The sequence below is a fragment of the Bactrocera dorsalis genome, chromosome 2 (genome assembly GCF_023373825.1).
Source record: "Bactrocera dorsalis isolate Fly_Bdor chromosome 2, ASM2337382v1, whole genome shotgun sequence".
In the NCBI taxonomy this organism is placed as follows: domain Eukaryota; kingdom Metazoa; phylum Arthropoda; class Insecta; order Diptera; family Tephritidae; genus Bactrocera; species Bactrocera dorsalis.
This window is the reverse complement of record NC_064304.1, coordinates 69,118,757-69,139,463: the sequence shown is the minus strand read 5'-3', so window position 1 is coordinate 69,139,463 and position 20,707 is coordinate 69,118,757. Positions and strand designations below refer to the sequence as shown.

At 36.6% G+C, this 20,707-nt stretch overlaps 1 protein-coding gene across 2 annotated transcripts in view; it reads left to right on the top strand.

The window, feature by feature from the left end:
* Window positions 1–19,995, top strand: part of LOC105222108 (eIF-2-alpha kinase activator GCN1) — a 57,712-nt gene extending 37,717 nt beyond the window's left edge. For both annotated transcript variants that reach the window (XM_049449821.1, XM_049449822.1), the window contains one exon: window positions 12,975–19,995. In XM_049449821.1, the coding sequence (XP_049305778.1) occupies window positions 12,975–19,826 (6,852 nt within the window). In that variant the 3' untranslated portion in view covers window positions 19,827–19,995. The remainder of the gene's footprint in view (window positions 1–12,974) is intronic.
* The last annotated feature ends 712 nt before the right edge of the window (window positions 19,996–20,707 follow it).

Below are 20,707 nucleotides of genomic sequence, written 5' to 3'. Positions count from 1 at the left end.
CGAATCAGCCGTTCATATATACTAGAATGGGTGCTCTCTTGGCCTTGCATATTTCGGTATAGGGTTTTTGCATCGTGCAATCTTGCAAGAGCAAGTTTGTTTTCTAGGCTATGTTTAGAGTTTTTATTTAAAATCCAAATTAAATTTGCAGCGCTAATCTTCATACATGTTATTTTACTTGAGATATGTTTTCTCCACGTGAGCCTTCTATCTGGGTGAATACCAAGATATGTTACTTCGTTCGCATGGGGTACTAAAATATTGTTTATTTTTACTGCCGGGCACATTTTTGGTCTTAGCGAAAATGTCTTACACTTCTGTTCATTCACATTTAGACGCCAATTCGCTAGACATTCTTCGACAAAATTGAAATGCTTCGCTAATATTCTTGATGCTAAAATGTGGCAATTGTTACGGCTCACTAAAGCTGTATCATTCGGAAAAGTTGAAATTAATACATTGTTAGCTGTTGGAAGATCTGCTGTATATAAGATGTATAGAGTTGGGATTAAAACACTGCCCTATGGTACACCAGCCCTTATCTGTCTTTCATCAGATATGAAATCTCCTACTTTCACGATAATTTGTCTATTATTTAAATAAGTCTCCAATGTTTTATACAATTCTAAAGGTAGAATTTTTTTAAACTTATATAAAGACCACACCTTATCAAACGCCTGAGCTACATCTAGAAATATTGCTTAACAGTACTCCCTGGGCCCAAATGCTTACTTATTTCGTTAGTAATTCTATTTACTTGCTCTATTGTACCATGTTTCGCACGAAATCCGAATTGATGCGTTGGTATTGTTGATGTATATATCGTGCAGGAAAGGAGACATCTTTGATAGAAATAATTTTTCAAATATTTTAGAAAAACGGTAAAAAAATACTTGGCCTGTATTAAGACGGCTGTATTAAGTTTTTTTCAGCAAAGAGAGCATCTCTACAGCAATAATTGGTAACTCAATTAGCATTTTTAGGGGTAATATTATCATGTGCCGGCGACTTTTTTGTTTTAAGTTCTTTTATGATTCAAATAATTTCAGAAGGTGAAGTCTTAAAAGACTAGAGCGACTTTTAGCTGTGTTGGGTAAGATTGACAGCTTAAAGTTGTTCTTTGGCAAATTAGGTTAAAATACATTTTCTAGTTTATTTGCAAAACAATTAGCCGTTTTCTCGTCACTTCGAGCACAATTTCCACCCAAGTCTCGTATAGGCATGACGGAGTTAATTGGTGGCTTCATGGACTTTTGGGCTTTCCAGAGGGAATTATAGATGGTTTGAATTTAGACATAGCTTCCTTATATACATTTCATACTTTCAGCGTCGAATCCTTCCTCACTTTGAAGCGCTTTTTTTAATTTACGTAGAGCAGATTTCAATTGAAGCTGGGTGGAAGGTAATTGCTATTCGAACTTCTTCATGGTCGGGCAATGGAACGTCTGCTCCATCGTTATCGATTGAGGAATCGGGTACGCCTTCTCCTGGCGTTATACTTTTACTGTCATTCGGAAGGCTAGAGAAGTGTTCCCTCCATAATTTTAGTATGCTCTGGGAATCGCTCACTAGATCACCTTTGGGGGTTCTACAAGAGTATGCTCCGGTCTTGAAAGCTTCTGTTAGCCACCACATTTTTTCGTAGAATTTTTGAACATTACCCCTGTCGATCAGCTTGTCAAGCTCTTCATAGTCACGCATTTCGGCCTCTTTCTTTTTCTGTCTGCACATCCTTCTCGCTTCCCTCTTCAACTCTCGGTATCTATCCCATCCCTCACGTGTTGTGGTCAATCGTAACTTTGCGTGGTAGGCAGTATTTTTTTCTCTTCCCGCTGCGACACGGCACTCCTCGTCGTACCAGCTGTTCTCTTGCATTTTACGAAAACCAATGGTTTCGGTTGCAGCTGTACGTAAGGAGCTTGAAATGCCGTCCCACAGTTCCCTCGAGTAGAAAATCCTTCAGCTATCTGTTGTGATTGCAGCATCTCGAGGTCGAACCTTCCTTGCGTTTGTGACGTGCGTTTTTTGCTGCACAGAGGCGGGTGCGAATCTTGGCTGCAAGAAGGTAGGGGTCCGAGTCGAGGTTAGGACCTCGGAGCGTACGCATATCTAAAACGCTGGAGACGTGTCTTCCGTCTATCACAACATGATCGATATGGTTGGTTGTTTTTCGATCCGGAGACAGGCAGGTGGCTTGATGAATTATCTTATGCTGAAATCCAGTACTACAGATAACCATATTTCGGGCCCCGGCGAAGTCGATCGCCACAACCCATTTGGGGATGTTTCATTGTGGAATCTGAATTTACCGACCGTTGAACCAAAGATACCTTCTTTGCCGTTTCGTTCATCCACTGAGGTAAATGACAGTACTCGGCGATGGAGTCTCTCAGCCACCACGAATCCCACACCAAATTTGCGCTCCTTTATATGGCCACTGTAGTAAATGCCACAAAGATGCAGGGGATGTTTTGCCTTCTCACTTTAATTCGCCTTCAAACGGATGTTCTTAGGCTACCCAGAGGATACTTGGTCAAAGACCGGAAGTCGTGAGCTGCTTGAGTCATATGTAAAAGAATTGTTTCTCGCCACTTCCAAGTGAATGGCGATCAGAGAACTTTCCTCACTTGCGTGAACTTCTACACATGACTTCATCCTCCTAAAAATTAAAAAATTCAAAATATTGTTTTAATAACATTTAGTATTTCAGAATGTTTCACTAAATTGTTTCACATTTTTCACTTGGTACATTTAAATATACACTCTAAACATTAAAATAAGTTCATATTTCATTTTTATTTTGTTATATTTTAGCTAAATTTATTAATTTAAAAATCACTCATCCTTGAAAAGGTTAGATTTTTTACAATTGTGACAAGCGCTGCTACATCTTAAACACCACATATCGTCACCTGAAATGCAAATTAACGTAACAACATTTTCAGAAATTTACAGTGGCATGAATGAAACACGGAATAAAATGGAACATGAGTGAAACAAAATATTAATATTGGTTAAAACTGGTTTATATATGACCGCAGAACCAAAAAATGTTGAACATATGTAATATTATGTATATAATTTGAAGTATTGAAGCGTAATCAATAAGACACTCAATTTCGAATTTTTTGATGATACGTTATTTTGCATTTCAGGTGACGATATGTAGGATTTTCAACGATTTTTCTTTGTTTGTATTTCGCCTGACTCTTGGGTAGTGTCCTTTCCCTGCTATTATTTAACTCCTTCAACCATCAGAAGGAATTACCAACACCTTAGATATTGACAGAGAGTGCATTTTAATCTCACAAATTTCTATGTTATTGAACTTCCGACTGTCAACAATCCTAAAATTTGAGGTGTTACATTTGACAGCCAGACAGTCCGAAAAAAAAGACATGTCTACGACATTGCTTGAGAGGCTGCGCCGCACTAGTAATTGTTTTCTGTTTTTCACTTACCAACATATATTATTAATATTAATTTAAAGCACGTCATCTGAAGAAACTTTTGTAGAACGCAGGTTAACTAACAGTTTTTGTGTAAAGAAATTTGTCTTCACTTCTAACCATCATCGAATTCCAATACCTGCAATTTTGACAAGAATATATTCTAAAACAATTGCGTTCTATAGAAAAGGTAATAAAAGGGCGGGTTCGGGAATCCGAGTGAAATTGAAAATTAAAATGAATACATAAAACGTGTAAATTTGGTTTTGGTGTTCTGAAAATGGAACGATTGTTATGAAAAATGAGCTGAATGCAGAAGAAATATAGGTTAATATGAATTTATTAAATAGCCCAACCAGTTTCTCTAACTTTTTTTTCTTATGACAGCCCTTCAATCCATCGAAACCTGATAAAAAATTAGCTTAAGAAAACTTCTTTAGAATAACCAAATTACTGTTTTTTCAGCCAGAAATATACATATTTTTCAGTTAGTTAGTTTTGTTCACCAAACGTTTGTATTACGTATTACCTAAAACTAATCGAAATTGATAAAGGGTTATATATATTTATATATGATCAGGGTAATGAGACGAGTTGAATTCCGTGTGGCTGTCTGTCCGTCTTTGCAAGCTATAACTTAAGTATAAATTGAGATATCTTGATAAAATTTAGTATGCACGTTCCTTAGTAAAAAAGGATACAAATCGAAAATCTGTAAAGTGCCATAACTAAGTACTAAATTCAGATATAAAACTCACAGGAGATCACTGTAGCAGGGGGCACCTGTGGCCAAAATTTTTTTAAAAAGTGAGCGTGTCCCCGCCCTTTAATAACTTTAATGTACATACATTTACGCTATATCAGTAAAGCAACAACAACCAAATATGCTCAGCGCAAATATTATATGAACTCCTAGAAAGAGTGTGAAAATGGACGAAATCGAAAGATAAGATAAACAAATGATTTGCACCTCTCCTTACCTTCGAGATGAAAGGACTTTATGGAAGCCGCTGTGAAAATTCGATGATGGCGTGGTATCGTCCACTTTTTTGGTGAAATCACAGACATATCTCGGGACCCGACCGACCGATTTCGTCTAAATTTAGTACGTGATATTCTTTTGATTCTTTCACTTTCCAGTACACAAATCAAGAAGTAATTAATATAAAGGATACAATTTCGCTTTAGTAATTACTTTAAAGCATGCCTCCTTATGATCAAGAATTGTCCAAATCCAACCAAAACTTTTCAAGCCTCTAGGTACCGAATATATGGACCCCAGTATCTACAGTTGACTTTCGACCGAAAATGTCCGTCAATGTATAGGATATACAATTGAAATTCAGCAGTCTGTAGACGCAGGGTTAGGACCCTTGGATCCATGTTTCCGGATAGGGATCGCATCGCCTCACTAGCACCCGGTAGAATATTGGACTTCATCAATGTGCTGGGGCTACGTATGTCCTTGTGATTCAGGAGAGGGCACAATAGACCTAAGGTCGCGGTGAATTCTTCATTTATCAATTTAATCTAATCTAATGTGGCATGGTAATTTGTTAATAGATAAATCGGGTCTTTCTTGCTTGGTTTTCGATCCTCAGATTGACGTTTTACAGCCTAAGGTATTTCCCTGGCTTTAACGATTGATTCCTGCAAGTTTCAAGATAATAAAATGTTCGGTAGCACCCGAACTAAGCCCTTTCATACTAGGCATGTGGTTTTCAATGATGTAATACATTTATCGGAAATGATATTTTTAAACAGCTGTTACTTTATTTATACTCAGTTTGGTTTGCCATTTTAATACTACTGTGATCAAATTGAAAGGTGAATTTTTTGCAATTATGTATTATTATTAATTGCACTATTGTAGGAAAATTTTTTTTCTGTAAGTTGGTAGTACTGTTAGTGACATCTATGCTAAATTTCACGTTAAAATATGCATTAGTATTTGAGATACGCGTCGTTTCGTGAGGCTCTAAAAGTGTTTTTCTATGTCTATGCTAAATTTCACGTTAAAATATGCATTAGTATTTGAGATACGCGTCGTTTCGTGAGGCTCTAAAAGTGTTTTTCTATGTCTGAATTTATTGAACAAAGAAGTGCGTAAAAGCTTCATCTCATATTGCATTGGTTATTCGTGATCATTTCGCCACATTTTCCACTAATATCGTTGCGCAACCACCACATTCGCCTGATTTAACTTCATGTAACTTCTGGCTATTCAGCAAATTCACATGAGCACTCAGAGGACACCGTTTTGACTCAATTGAGGAAATAAAAACTGAATCTAAAGAGGCTCTGATGGCCATCAGGACGGAGGATTTTTCCCTTTCGTTGGCATATGTATATTGCAGCGGGAGAGGATTACTTTGAAGGAGATGAAATGTACAAAATTCAGCTTTCAGTTTGGTCACAGTAATATACTTACTCCTGAATAACGTTTGCAAATTGTGCACATTTAATAACAAAACCGCGCGCAGCAACCGCAGGTGCTTCATTTAAAATTTTGCGGTAGGATATTGGTTATTAAAATCTATAATCGACGAAAAGCAGTTAATCCCATCGCATCAGTTCGGTTTTAGAAATAAGCATTGAACAATAGAACAAATTCACAGAATAACATCAGAAATAGAAAAATCCCTGGAGGAGGGAAACGCATGCTCAGCTGTATTCCTTGACGTCGCACAAGCGTTTAACAAGGTATGGCACGAAGGCCTTATGCAAAAACTGAAATCATGTCTTCCGGTTGAGTATTGTGCTCTTTCAGAATCGTATATCACCATAAGAGTTTTCCGTGTAAACAAGGAAATGAATTCTGCAAACTTAAAGAAATTGAAGCAGGAGTTCCTCAGGGAAGTATCTTAGGTCCACTTTTATATATTCTGTATACAAAAGACTTACCGTTAGCACCAAACAGTATGACTGCCACTTTTGCTGATGACACCATAATACTATGCGTCGAAAAAACAGCAGAAAAAGCTGCGCTAAACCTGCAACATGCGATCAACTCTGTAGTAAGTTGGACTAAAAAATGGAGAATAAAACTAAACGGTGGCAAATCGTTTCATGTAAGTTTTACAAACAAAAGAATCACTTACCAACCTATAAGTATTCTAGATGTCTGCATACCATACGCAAATACAGCTAAATATCTTGGCATCACGCTTGATGCTAGATTACGTTGGAAAGAGCATACTAAAATAAAAAGGATTGAACTTAATCTGAAATTGTCGAAAATGAAATGGCTAATTGGGCGAAGGTCAAACCTGTCCATATACAACAAATTATTTCTTTATAAACAAATAATCAATAATCAACACCATACCGGGGTCATATGGTGCGCAACTGTGGGGGTGTGCCAATGATGGCAGTATTAATATTATACAACGTTTTCAAAACAAGATGCTAAGAGGCATTGTAAATGCTCCCTGGTACTGCAGAAATGCGGATATTCATCGAGACCTAAGGATGAATACAGTCGCCGAAGAAATAAGGAGTCAGGCAAATGCCCACTGCAAAAGGCTTAATGCACATGTGAACGAGGAGGCGAGAAATCTTTTAGACACATGCCGCTCTAGTCGATTGTGTCGAAAAAAAACACTTAGCTTAGTTGGAAGCTAAAATATAAAGGAATTAATTATTTACCATTTATTAAAAACAAAAAAGGATATTGGTTTGCGGGCTCACAAACTCCTACACGCGCAAGAATTGAAACAGAACGATCTTCACTTGAATCGCTGCAAAAAGTGGACGAAAGTAGTCTCCTTGATTGGAATTTATGCGAGTCAGTCGCCCCGGGCTCTTGCCGAAATCATTTTTGAACCATAATGTCAAATTTATCTCTATAATAAAGTTAAATTTTTGCCATAACGTTAAATTATAATAACTTTTGACTGGTCATGTCTCTATAAGCTTCCATGAATCAAATAATAATAATTGCATTCTGCTTTGTTTTTGTTATGTTTTCTCCTTTAATAATTGAGAATCACTTTTAATATGAAAATATATCATTAGGTGTACAACTAATTTGCCGCTGGTTTTTTTTTTATGAAAATGAAATTTTATTGTGAGGAAATGCTTATAAATGAATTATCTTTTTGGCAAAACACGGCTACTATTACGGTAAAACTGTCAAGGTGGAAGCCGATCGTAGTCATGCAACAGAATCAGTTTTTCGTGCTTCTCCTCGCATTGAGGCCACTTTTCGCGTAGCACTCGGCTCAATCACATTAATTGAAGTTGATACCGTTCTCCATTGATGGTTTCGTTTGGTTTCTTTGTATGTTTTTAAAAATATAGCCTTACTTGCTTAAGGCTTACTTAAGCATCTCATGTTATGCGCTTTAAAATATAAACATTAGAGTGTGCCATTCTGAGGCAACCTTTTTTTTCAACTGAAAAACAGGTTCAAAACTTTCGAAAATGTGTAAAAAAAAGTCACTCAAAAGATGAGCTCTTAATATTAATATTAAGAGGTCCCTCTTTCAAATTTTCTGTTTTCCATATAAATTACATGGAAAAAAAATCATTGTTTTTTGTGGTGGTTATTGTGCGGGGGTTTTATATGTGCCCCGATGGCTGCCAGTAGGGATGGTAAACTCGATCCCGATTATACTCGAGAATCGAGTTTTCTCGTAAAATAATCGATTTTTCGAATGTCAAGAACCGATTCTTAATCCAGTTCGACTACTGAAAATCGATTTTTAACCTGCACCTGGTCTTTCCAATAGAGTGGAGGTTTTCCTCTGTTTCCCCATACAGGTTCTGCATCGAGTTGAAAAGAGATATCCTGCGTTGGATTTCGAGGCTGACGTTGTTGTTGGTGTTGATTCTGGTTCCAATAATAGACGAAATTATTTACAACTTCGAAGTTATGACTGTCATGTGCGACGACAGTTTGTTTGGTGACAGGAGATATTTCGTCTTGCGCTCGTTCACTACCAGACCCATTTGCATCGCTGCATTATCCATTCTGGAGAAAGCAGAACTAACAGCGCGGCTGTTGAGGCCAATGATATCAATATCATCAGCATACGCCAGCAACTGTGCACTCTTATAGAAGATTGTACCTTCTCGGTTTAGTTCTGCATCTCGAATTATTTTCTCCAGAAGTAGGTTGAAGAAGTCGCACGAAAGAAAATCGCCTTGTCTGAAATCTCGTTTGGTATCGAAGGACTGAGGAGGCTTATCCCACAGTAATTGGCGCAGATTCTGGGGTCTCCCTTTTGGTGGATTCGGCAGAGAACACTTAAATTCCAATCGTTGAGCAAGCTTTCGTCCGACCATATTTTACAAATAACCTGATGCGTGCTCCTTATCACTTCTTTGCCGCCGTGTTTGAATAGCTTAGCCGGCAATTCATCGGCCCCCGCCGATTTGTTGTTCTTCAGGTGGGTAATTGCTATTCGAACTTCTTTGTGGTTAGGCAATGGAACGTCTGCTACTATGCCATCGATTGGGAAATTGGGTTCGCCTTCCCCTGGCGTTATACTTTCATTGCCATTCAGCACCTTTGGGGGTTCTACAAGAGTATGCTCCGGTGTTGAAACCATATGTTAGCCACCGCATTTTTTCGTAGAATTTTCGAGCATTACCCCTGTCGACCAGCTTGTCAAGCTCTTCATACTCACGAATTTTGGCCTCTTTCTTTTTCTGTCTGCAAATACGTCTCTCTTTCCTCCCGCGCGTGTTGTGGTCGATCGTAACGTTGCGAGGTATGCAGTCTGTTTTCTCTCCCCTTCGACACGTACCAGCTGTTCTTTTGTCTTTTCCGAGAACCAATGTATTCATTTTTAGCTGTATGTAAGAAGCTTGAAATGCGGTCCCACAGTTCCCTTCTAACGAGTTGCTGACGAGTGCCCCCAGAGGAGAGAAGAGGAGCAGGAGTGCAAGTCGAGTAAAAAATCGTTCAAATGTTTTGTGTGATTGCAGCTTCTCGACGTCAAACCTTCTTCTTTTTTGTTGACGTGCGTTTTCTGAGGCGGGATTTTGACAACGTGGCGTTGACAGCTCTCGTAGGTGCGCTCCAAACTCATAGAAGGCATCTTTGGTCACATCGTCCTGGAAATCAGACAACTTCTCTCACTTTCGTAAACTTCTACACATGACTCCTTCCTCCACGGTTAGAATTGAAAAAATAAAACTTCACGGATAGCTTTTGTAAAAAAAAAATTAATCAACTATTACCAGAATTTCATGGTTTAGCCTAAAACTTAACCTAACATTTTAAACTACTGGTAAATATGTATATAAAAAAGGAGAAAGTATATGCAGTTAAAATTAATCTCGAAAATTCAAAGTAATTGAGTATTGTAATATATTTGTAATAGATGACTTTTTTGGTAATATAAAAATGGTAAATATTTTACATAATATAAAAAACATTTTTTAATTTATTCAATTATTTTCTAATTCATTTTATTAATTTATTCCTTAAGATATTTGATTTTACATTTATAAAGTCACTTGACGCAACAAGTGCCAAAATGATTTGCATAACATTTTTTTGGTTGAATTATTCAATTAATTCAAATATTATGACAGAAAATAGCAAAAAAAGAAAAAACAAATAAAAATTTTCATTAGCTCTGCTCTACTACCGCTCCCAATTTTTTGCTAGCGCTACGACAGAGCAGAGCACAGCACTTCATTTTTTGCTCTCGCTACAGCTATAGTTTTTTACCTAACAAAAATCGGAGCAGAGCAGAGCACATACTTTTACATTGCTATGCTATGGCTCTGCTGTGGCTCCCGACAAGTGAGAGCAGTAGCGATAGCATAGCAATAATTCTTGAAATTTTACTGCTACGCTAGTAAATGAAAACCCTGAATGCAACACTTTATATAAAGAGTTTTTTAGCACATACCGTATCGCCAAGTCAACAGTCGGGTTTATTATGGTAGGGATAGATATTTGGAAACAAGACAGAACCTACCGGGAATCATGGTAATAGTGGGATACAGTTACACAGTAATATAAAATTTTAAAAATTACAATGATAATGCCGAAAATCATGGGGCAAAATTAAATAAAAAGACAATATTAAAAGACAGAGATATGTATTATCAAGCATCTTAAAAGATTAGATTGTAGGTGTTGCTTTTACAAATCGTAAAAGACTCACGTGGCGCGAAAGAACATTGCAATTGGTCATCTACAAAATGGCGGAATATGCTGTGGATTGATGAGAGCAAAGTTGCTTTTTTAAGGGGGTATTCTACTCTAGAATTTTGAAAAATTCGATTTTTTTTCATATATTTAAAGTTTAGACCCTTAAGAACATATCCCCCAAAGGATTTTTAAAACTTAAAGTTATTTTAAGAGCTACAATTACTTTAGTGACGCAGTACCTCGCCCGGTAGGTAGGTAGACTCGCTTTTTTAAACGCGTTTTTCTCGAAACTACTTTTTTCCACACAGTACCGGCATTATCTCAAGTTCTATACAACCGATTTACTTAAAATTTTGTGTGAACCTTCTTTATATAATCCTTTACCTTTATATAATCCTTAATCCTTTGTTTTTAATATTTAAAAAAATTCAGGTATTTCAAAAAAATGCGTAAAAAAGAATTTTTATTTTCAGGCAGTCGCCATTTTTCAAAAAAAAAAAAATTCCGTGTTTCCTGAGGTAGGGACTATAACAGCATCCTTACTGATTAAGAATTTCTTTTGATTTTGTTTTTCAGACCACTAGGAGAGTCAGGAACAATGTCACCAGGATGCGCCATTTTTTTTACACCTGTCTCTCCCCCCCTCTAATTATTTTAATTTTTAATATTTTTTTGTAAACTTTTTTTTTCTGTATTCTTAAGATATTAATAAAAACACCATAAAGAAATGGATGGTAAAAATATTTTTGGTTTGTTTTTAAATAAAATTCAAAAAACTCAATTCAATTTTCCATGACTCTTTCGAGCATTGGCGAATGACACACGTAATATTTCGATCCAAAACCTTAATCGAAGCGGCATTGACCGCATAGACTTTAGACTTTACATAATCTCACGGTGTCAAATCACATGATCTTGGTGGCCAACCGTCCGGTTTAAAACGTGAAATTATATGCTCACCGAAGTGTTCTCTCAATAAATCCATTGATTGAAGTAAAGTGGGAAATGGCGTCGTCAAATAGTCCGTTATCATTGCACGATAAAGGTCGCTATTGATGGTTACGTTTTCACCAACATCATTTTTGATGAAATATGGATCTATGATTTTACTGGTCTACAAACCACACCAAACCATTGTTTTTTCTAGATCAAATGGCAGCTCTTGAATCTCTTCAAGTCGTTATTCGTTCCAAATGCAACAATTTTGCTTGTTTACAATCAGGAATGGGTCTCATCGCTGATCGGGGACCTTCTTGGAAGCACATGAAAATTTAAATTAGCTCTGCCCTCATACCTTCTTCTTCTTTATTGGCGTAGACACCGCTTACGCGTTTATAACTCGGCTACAATACAAGAGCGCTCAAGTCGTTTCTTCTTTTCGCTACGTGGCGCCAATTGGATATTCCAAGCGAAGCCCTTCCTTCCTTCCCCTTGGAGGTCTCCCTCTTCCTCTGCTGGCGTATGCTGCGTCGAATACTTTTAGAGCTGGAGTGTTTTCGTCCATTCGGACAAAATGATCTAGCCAACGTAGCCGCTGTCTATTAATTCGCTGAACTATGTCAATGTCGTCGTATATCTCATACAGCTCATCGTTCCATCGAATGCGATATTCGCCATGACCAACGCGCAAAGGACCATAAATCTTTCGCATCTTTCTTGTTGTCATCGTCCAGGCCTCTGCACCATATAGCAGGATGGGAATAATGAGTAACTTATTGAGTTTGATATCAATATCATCGCCATACGCCAGCAGCTGTACACTCGTATAAAAGATTGTACCAGCTCGATTAAGTTCTGCAGCTCGAATAATTTTCTCCAGCAGCAGATTGAAGAAGTCGCACGTTTGGTATCGAACGGCTCGGTCCTTCTCGATCCTGACGGAGCTTTTGGTATTGCTCATCGTCAGTTTATGCAGCCGTATTCGTTTTGCGGGGATACCAAATTCAGACATCGAGGCATAAAAGCAGTTTCTTTTCGTGCTGACGAAGGCAGCTTTGAAACCTACGATGATGTGGTGTGTGTCGATTCTCCTTTCAAGGATCTTTTTCAAAATTTGGCGCATGGTGAATATCTGGTCTGTTGTTGATTAGCCAAGTTTAAAGCCACACTGATAAGGTCAAATCAGTTTGTTGGCGGTGGGCTTTAATCTTTCACACAATACGCTCGATAGAACCTTATACGCGATGTTGAGGAGGCTTATCCCACGGTAGTTGGCGCAGAGAAATTTGTATATATTAAAAAAATAAAATAGTTTACTATATAAACATTCGTAGAAATACCAAACAATTTCTTTTAAATGTTATTGAATTCTTAGTTCGTGTTTTTAAAATTTCATTATTACAACACTGCTTTTATAATTTCTTTAAAAACTTTTAATAACTATATCCTCTGAAAAAAATATTTCTTTGTAGGGCGCGGGATACTTAAGTTGCAACGGAATTTCTGACAAGGAAACACCAATTGTATTACATCTCGCTATGGAACTTTTTTCGAAGGCGTTACAGACTGAAATTCAAGAAAGGGTTATTTGCTGCACCTTGGATATGTTTAGCTTGTGGATGTTAAAATTTATTGGTGAATTACCAAAATCAATCATCGATATCTTTAAAAGGGGGTTGGATCTAAAAACGACTACGCAAACAGTAAGAATATCATATCTTCAATGGTTTTTAGCTGGTCTTAACAATGCAAAATTACACCATGATCTCAATTTGACACCCCTACTTATAAAAATAGTAGAGAAAGGATTACAAAGTCCTCTTCAAATTTCACTTGTATGTGAATCGGTTTGCGCTACTTGCATCATTATACAAACAATTACAATAACTAGTGATCCCTTATTTGGAAGTTTTTGGAACACTATATTTGACATGAATAAGCTGATATTTTTTTCCGAACGATTCATGGCAGCTGCACCCCCTGAAACATTATGCTACGTATCATTGATGGCTGAAAAATTATTAACGCAATACTCTGATAAACTCAAAGGTTCATTGAATGTTCTATTCAAGGCTATAGTTTATAATTTAATTTCAAATTCCGAAAAGCTGAGAACATATACTCTGAGTTTACTCCCAAGATTGATGAATGCAATCGAGTGTGTAGATTATATTAATAATATTATGGTCGAACTAGAAAATCAGTTAGATAATATTAAATTTAGTACCGATTATGATGGTTATCATGAAGAAAACCTTGCTACTTCAAATATTTTAGTAGAAATAATGCAAAGTATATGTAATTTTGAACAAATTCCTGGTGAAGCTAAAAAACTAGCTTTGCAGGCTCTACTTATATGCCACCACCCTGGTGTGTTTTGTAACAACTCGGTTTTGTGGGAAACTATTTTAAAAAGCAAGTTTAATTTTGATCCAGAAATATTTGTTTCGGTTAATGCTAAAGAAATTACAAATATAATAATAGATAAATTTCAATTGAAAAAAGCCTATGAAAACTCCATTTCTACAATTATTCGACTAAGTCCTGGGAAATTATTACCAATACTAATGCAAAAAATTATAACGGATTTAATATGTGTCGAAAGTAGTGATATTACTGAAGAGGAATACTATATATATTTAACACCAAAACAAGAGATGTCCGATGAGAAAGCTGTTAAAAGTGATATATATGGTACAACTGGACACGGACGAGAAAACAAACATCAAAATGAAAAAACAATCAGTAGTGAAAGTGAGAAAAAACGATATAAGGGCAAAACAAACCTATCAGAACTTTCACAAAAACAGCAAGAGGCTATTAAAAATCAAATTGAAAAAGAAAATTATACGAAAGAACGTGTTGGCCTTCTTAATAAAAAGTTAAAAAGTGCCATATCTATGTTAGAGGCGGCATTCGCAGGAAATCCTAAAGCAGTTTCATTACATTTTCATAAGTTATTAATGCAACTATTAAAGTTACTTTCATGTCCAATCGCAGGAGAATCGTTGGCAAAACTTTATTTCAAATTACGAGAAGCATGCTTTGAAGATAGTTTCGAATTGGGTAGAGATATTGCTATAATGACTTTACGTCTAGAAAACCCACGGTTAGATCTACCAAATGAATGGATAACAAATGATATGAACGAGATCATCAAAAGTATTTTATTTAACATTAATAAAATCTTACTACACCGTCATACTGATGAAGGTGAAAATGCATCAAACACTCCATTTAGTGCCCCTACATTCACATATACATTTGAGTTTTTAAAACGAGCGTTTGCGACAAATTTCGTAGCGAACAGCGAAGAATTGTTGTTGATTGGTGTTCAATTGATTGAAAGTCATGCTCAAATTAGAGGCTTTACGGTGTTTGGTGAAGTTACAGACTACAATCATCCTAAGTACATGCCTCGTTTAGAAATGTCGAAATTATTACTCAATTTGATAAATATTTACGAAGGAAGAGTTCAAACACAAGCCGTAGCTGCAATTTTGGAAGTGGCAAACTTAAGTTCTGGCGAAGATTACTGCGCATATGCTACTGACGATGAGATAGAGCTATTTTTAAATTCATTGGAAAACAGCAAAGAGTCAGTAAGAGAAGTTGCATTGAGGGTTCTAAAAATTATTAAAAAAGTTATTTTGATTAACAGTGAAATGCACCAAAATTTAATTTCTCGTTTGAAACTTCTATTATGGATTGCTATATATGATACCTCGGATGAAAATCGCATATTAGCTTCAGATTTGTGGGAAGCGGCTAAATTTGCACCACCTGAATTAGATGATGTACTTTTGCTTGTTACACATAAGGAGCTATGCATACAAAAAGCTGCTTCTGCATCTCTAGTGCAATTACTCTCCACTAACCATCAACAGGTAAAAAAAACAGTAAAATCCTTACTCGATATATACAGAGAAAAACTGACCATGATTCCTCCTAAATTGGATCAATTCGATCGAGAAATTTTTCCTGCTATAGATCAATGGCAGCCTCGAAGAGGAATTTCAATATCAATATCACAAGTTTCGAAATTTTTTGATATCGACGACGTTAACGAAATTATGCAATTTATGGTAGCGCAAGGATTTAGAGATCGTAATGAAACTGTCCAGAAAGAAATGCTTGCCTCTGCCCTTTGCATAGTGGATTGTCATGGAAAAGAAACTATAGTCAATTTGTTACCTGTTTTCGAAGACTTTTTAGACAAAGCACCGAAATCACAAAGCTACGATAACGTTAGACAAGCTGTGGTCATTTTAATGGGATCATTAGCTCGACACTTAGAAGCTGATGATACTCGAATTGAACCAATAGTGCGAAGATTAATTTCAGCTCTGTCAACACCTTCTCAACAAGTACAGGAAGCTGTGGCTAATTGCTTACCACATTTAGTTTCATCGGTAAAAGAGAAAGCTCCTGAAATTATAAAAAAATTATTGCAACAGCTAATAAAATCTGATAAGTATGGAGAGCGGAGGGGTGCAGCTTATGGAATTGCGGGCATTGTAAAAGGCTTGGGAATTTTGTCATTGAAACAATTCGATATAATGTCAAAACTAACGACATTTATACAAGAAAAAAAAAATTATAAATCACGGGAAGGTGCACTTTTTGCTTTTGAAGTATTATGTACAACGCTTGGACGTTTATTTGAGCCTTACATTGTTCATGTACTACCTCATCTATTGCAATGTTTTGGAGACTCTTCTCAATACGTTAGGCAAGCGGCTGATGATACGGCAAAAGTAGTTATGGGCAAACTTTCCGCACATGGAGTTAAACTTGTTCTTCCATCTTTACTTAATGCGTTAGATGAAGATTCCTGGCGAACGAAGACAGCTTCGGTTGAACTTCTGGGAGCTATGGCCTTTTGTGCACCCAAGCAATTGTCATCATGTTTACCTAATATAGTTCCAAAACTAATCGAAGTACTTGGTGACTCACATACTAAAGTGCAGGAAGCTGGTGCTGATGCACTCAAAGTCATAGGATCCGTAATAAAAAATCCCGAAATTCAAGCTATCGTTCCCATATTGTTGACAGCTTTAGAAGATCCATCAAAAAATACTTCAAATTGTTTGCACAGTTTACTTCAAACAAAATTTGTACATTTTATAGATGCACCATCTTTGGCCCTAATAATGCCTGTGGTTGAGCGAGCTTTCATGGATAGATCTACCGAAACTCGAAAAATGGCAGCTCAAATCATAGGTAATATGTATTCCCTTACCGATCAAAAGGATTTAGTGCCATATTTACCTAATATAATTCCTGGTCTAAAGATGTCTCTGCTTGATCCCGTGCCGGAGGTTAGAGCAATTTCTGCCAGAGCATTAGGAGCTATGGTTCGTGGAATAGGTGAATCTTCATTTGAAGATCTACTACCATGGTTGATGCAAACCTTGACATCAGAATCTAGTAGTGTCGATCGCAGTGGAGCAGCTCAAGGTCTTGCCGAAGTTGTTGGTGGTTTAGGAGTGCAAAAGTTACATCAATTAATGCCTGATATTATTACAACAGCGGAGAGAACAGACATTGCCCCACATGTAAAAGATGGATATATAATGATGTTTATATATATGCCAGGGCCTTTCCCTAACGATTTTACTCCTTATATTGGCCAAATAATTAATCCTATATTAAAAGCATTAGCTGATGAGAATGAATATGTTCGAGACACCGCATTAAAAGCTGGGCAACGCATAGTGAATTTGTATGCCGAATCTGCTGTGATGCTTCTTCTTCCTGAACTAGAAAAGGGTTTATTTGATAACAACTGGAGAATACGGTTTAGTTCTGTTCAATTATTAGGAGACTTGCTATACAGAATATCAGGCGTATCTGGGAAAATGACTACAGAAACAGCAAGTGAAGATGATAATTTTGGAACTGAACAGTCTCATACTGCCATAATAAGATTTTTAGGCGAAGAGAGACGAAACAGAGTCCTTTCAGGTCTTTATATGGGTCGGAGTGATGTATCACTGATGGTACGACAAGCATCACTACACGTTTGGAAAGTTGTAGTAACAAACACGCCACGCACACTAAGAGAAATCTTGCCTACATTATTTAGTTTACTTTTAGGATGTTTGGCAAGCACTAGCTATGATAAACGTCAAGTTGCTGCGCGAACGTTAGGAGATTTGGTGAGAAAATTGGGAGAGAGAGTACTTCCCGAAATAATACCAATATTAGAGAAAGGACTTAATTCAGAACATCCTGATCAACGCCAAGGAGTCTGCATTGGCCTATCAGAAATAATGTCCTCAACTTCTAAAGAAATGGTATTGTCGTTTGTTAACAGTCTAGTTCCAACAGTAAGAAGAGCTTTATCGGATCCTTTACCTGAGGTGAGAGGAGCGGCGGCAAAAACTTTTGAATCTTTACATTCAACTGTTGGCTCTCGTGCTTTAGACGATATTTTACCTTCAATGCTTGAGGGGTTGAACGATCCTGATCCAACCGTTGCAGAGTATACATTAGATGGCCTTCGCCAAGTCATGACAATTAAATCTCGAGTGGTATTGCCATATCTTGTTCCCCAACTAACAGCACCTCCTGTAAATACAAAAGCCCTTTCCATATTAGTTTCAGTAGCGGGGGATGCATTAACAAAGTATCTTCCAAAAATTTTAGATGCTTTATTACATGCACTTTCCGATGCACAAGGCACTGCCTATGAGTACCAAGAATTAGATTATTGTCAAGCAGTAATACTGTCAGTTACAGACGAAATCGGTGTTCGAACAATTGTCGACACTCTAATGATGTCAGCAAAATCTGATAGCATAAATATAAGAAAATCGGCGTCGAGTTTACTTTGTGTATTCTGTACACACACTCCAGGAGATTATTCTCAATATGTTCCACAATTGTTACGCTGTTTATTACGCCTAATGGCTGATTCTAATCGCGACATTTTACAAAATTCATGGGATGCATTAAACTCAGTTGTGAAAACTTTGGATTCAACCCAACAAATTTCTCTAGTGTGTGACGTAAGACAAGCTGTTCGATTTGCTTCGAGCGAAATTAGAGGTTCCGAGATGCCGGGCTTTTGCCTTCCAAAAGGAATTACACCTCTACTTCCCGTGTTTCGAGAAGCAATTTTAAATGGAATGCCAGATGTTAAAGAAAATGCTGCTGAAGGATTAGGTGAAATTATTTCTCTAACAAGTGCTCAGTCTTTACAGCCATCTGTTGTTCAAATAACTGGGCCGCTAATTCGAATTCTAGGAGATCGTTTTAATGCAGGTGTCAAAGCAGCTGTACTGGAAACGTTAGCTATTTTATTGAGAAAAGTTGGAGTCATGTTGAAACAATTTTTACCACAGTTACAAACAACATTTCTGAAGGCTTTACATGACTCGAATAGAAGTGTTCGCATGAAAGCTGGACAAGCAATATCCGAATTGGTTATCATACATTCAAGGCCTGATTCGATTTTTAATGAAATTCATAATGGGATAAAATCGAATGACGATCCGTCCGTGCGAGAAACTATGTTAGCGGCAATACGTTTAAGTATTAATTTGGCTGGAGGAAAAATGTCTGAATGTTTAAAACAACAATTAAGCGTTACTCTTCTGAATATGATAGGACATTCAGAAGACATTACTCGATCTGCTTCTGCAGGTTGTTTGGGAGCACTTTTGAAATATTTATCAATTCAACAAGTAGATGATTTATTAGAACTTCAAATCCTCGTTGCTGGAAATGGTGACGGACTATTAAAACACGGACGAACCGCAGTTTTGTTTGTGGCATTAAAAGAAAGTCCTTCTACGATTATTATTTCGAAATATGAGCCCAAGTTGATTGAATTTATTACTTCCAGTATTGCATCAGATAAAATAAATATTGCAAGCAGTGGTGTTCGCGCAATGACGTGCTTGTTGCACTTTTATATGTCGAATAATATTATGTTCTCTCCAATAATAGTTTCATGCTTTACAAGGGCTATGAATCACAAAAGCAACGAAATAAAACAGATTGTTGCTAAAAGTTGTAATTACTTGGCAAAAACGTTAGCTATAGATAAGATGAGCCCAGATGTTATTAAACAGCTCGTACCAATGCTAGTTAACGGTACCAAAGAAAAAAATGGCTATGTAAAGTCTAATTCCGAGATTGCTTTAGTTTCAATTTTGCATCTCCGTGAAAACGATACTACTTTTAGTTATGTTTGTCAACTTTTAGAAGTTGGTGCAAGGGATTCCTTAAATGAAGTTGTGAACAAAGTCTTGCGTAAGGTCGCTGTACAAGCTATTGATAAAGATGAAGAATTTGATGATACAATATTGAATTGAAAGTATGAATACGGCCTACTAAAGTTTTTCGAAATTATTTTGTTTTATGTACTGTAAATGATTAATTAATTTCGAAATAAAAAAAAATATTGTTAAGTTATTGTCTGCATTTTGGATATATATAATAAAAGATAAACGAGATGACGTAATTGTAAAATTATGATTAAAACTATCTTTTGATTTGATTTAGTTCAAAGACGATAGGCTTAAATGCATTGGAAAGTAAAATTAAACTCCCACTATGTACATGTAAAGTAAGTAACCACAAAATCGTCGACTTAGTGAGACTAAGAGAATGGGGTTATATCTAAAAGAAACCACTAGAGATAGTTACGATATTGTCACAAATGCGGAGAATAAATATGAATATAGAGTTATATATAACTAACGGAGAGAACAGATATTGCCATATATGTGAAAGATGAATATACATATGTATTTGATAAGCCTTCGCTAAAGATTTTTCTCTTTATATTGAGTATATTCGAATAACAACTAATAAAATCCGATAAGTATGGAAAGAGGAGCGGTGAAACTTATGGAATGGTAGACATTGTGAAAGGCTCGGTAGTTTTGTCATTGAAACAATGCTAAAATAGCGACATATACAAGGTGCGTTCCAAAGTAAACAAAAAAAAAAACAAAAACAGAACAAATGGTTTTTTCTGCTAAATCAATTTATTTTATTCAAAATAGTCTTCTTCTGCTTCAAATGCAGCATGTCGAACGAGTGTTTCAGCTCGTTGGCCGGTATGGCCAGTATGCCGGTAAAAGCCTTTTGAATGACCTCTACATCTGCATAACGCTTTTCTTTCATGGGCAAATGAATTTTTCCGAAAAGGAAGAAGTCGCACGGTGTCTTCTCAGGTGGATACGGAGAG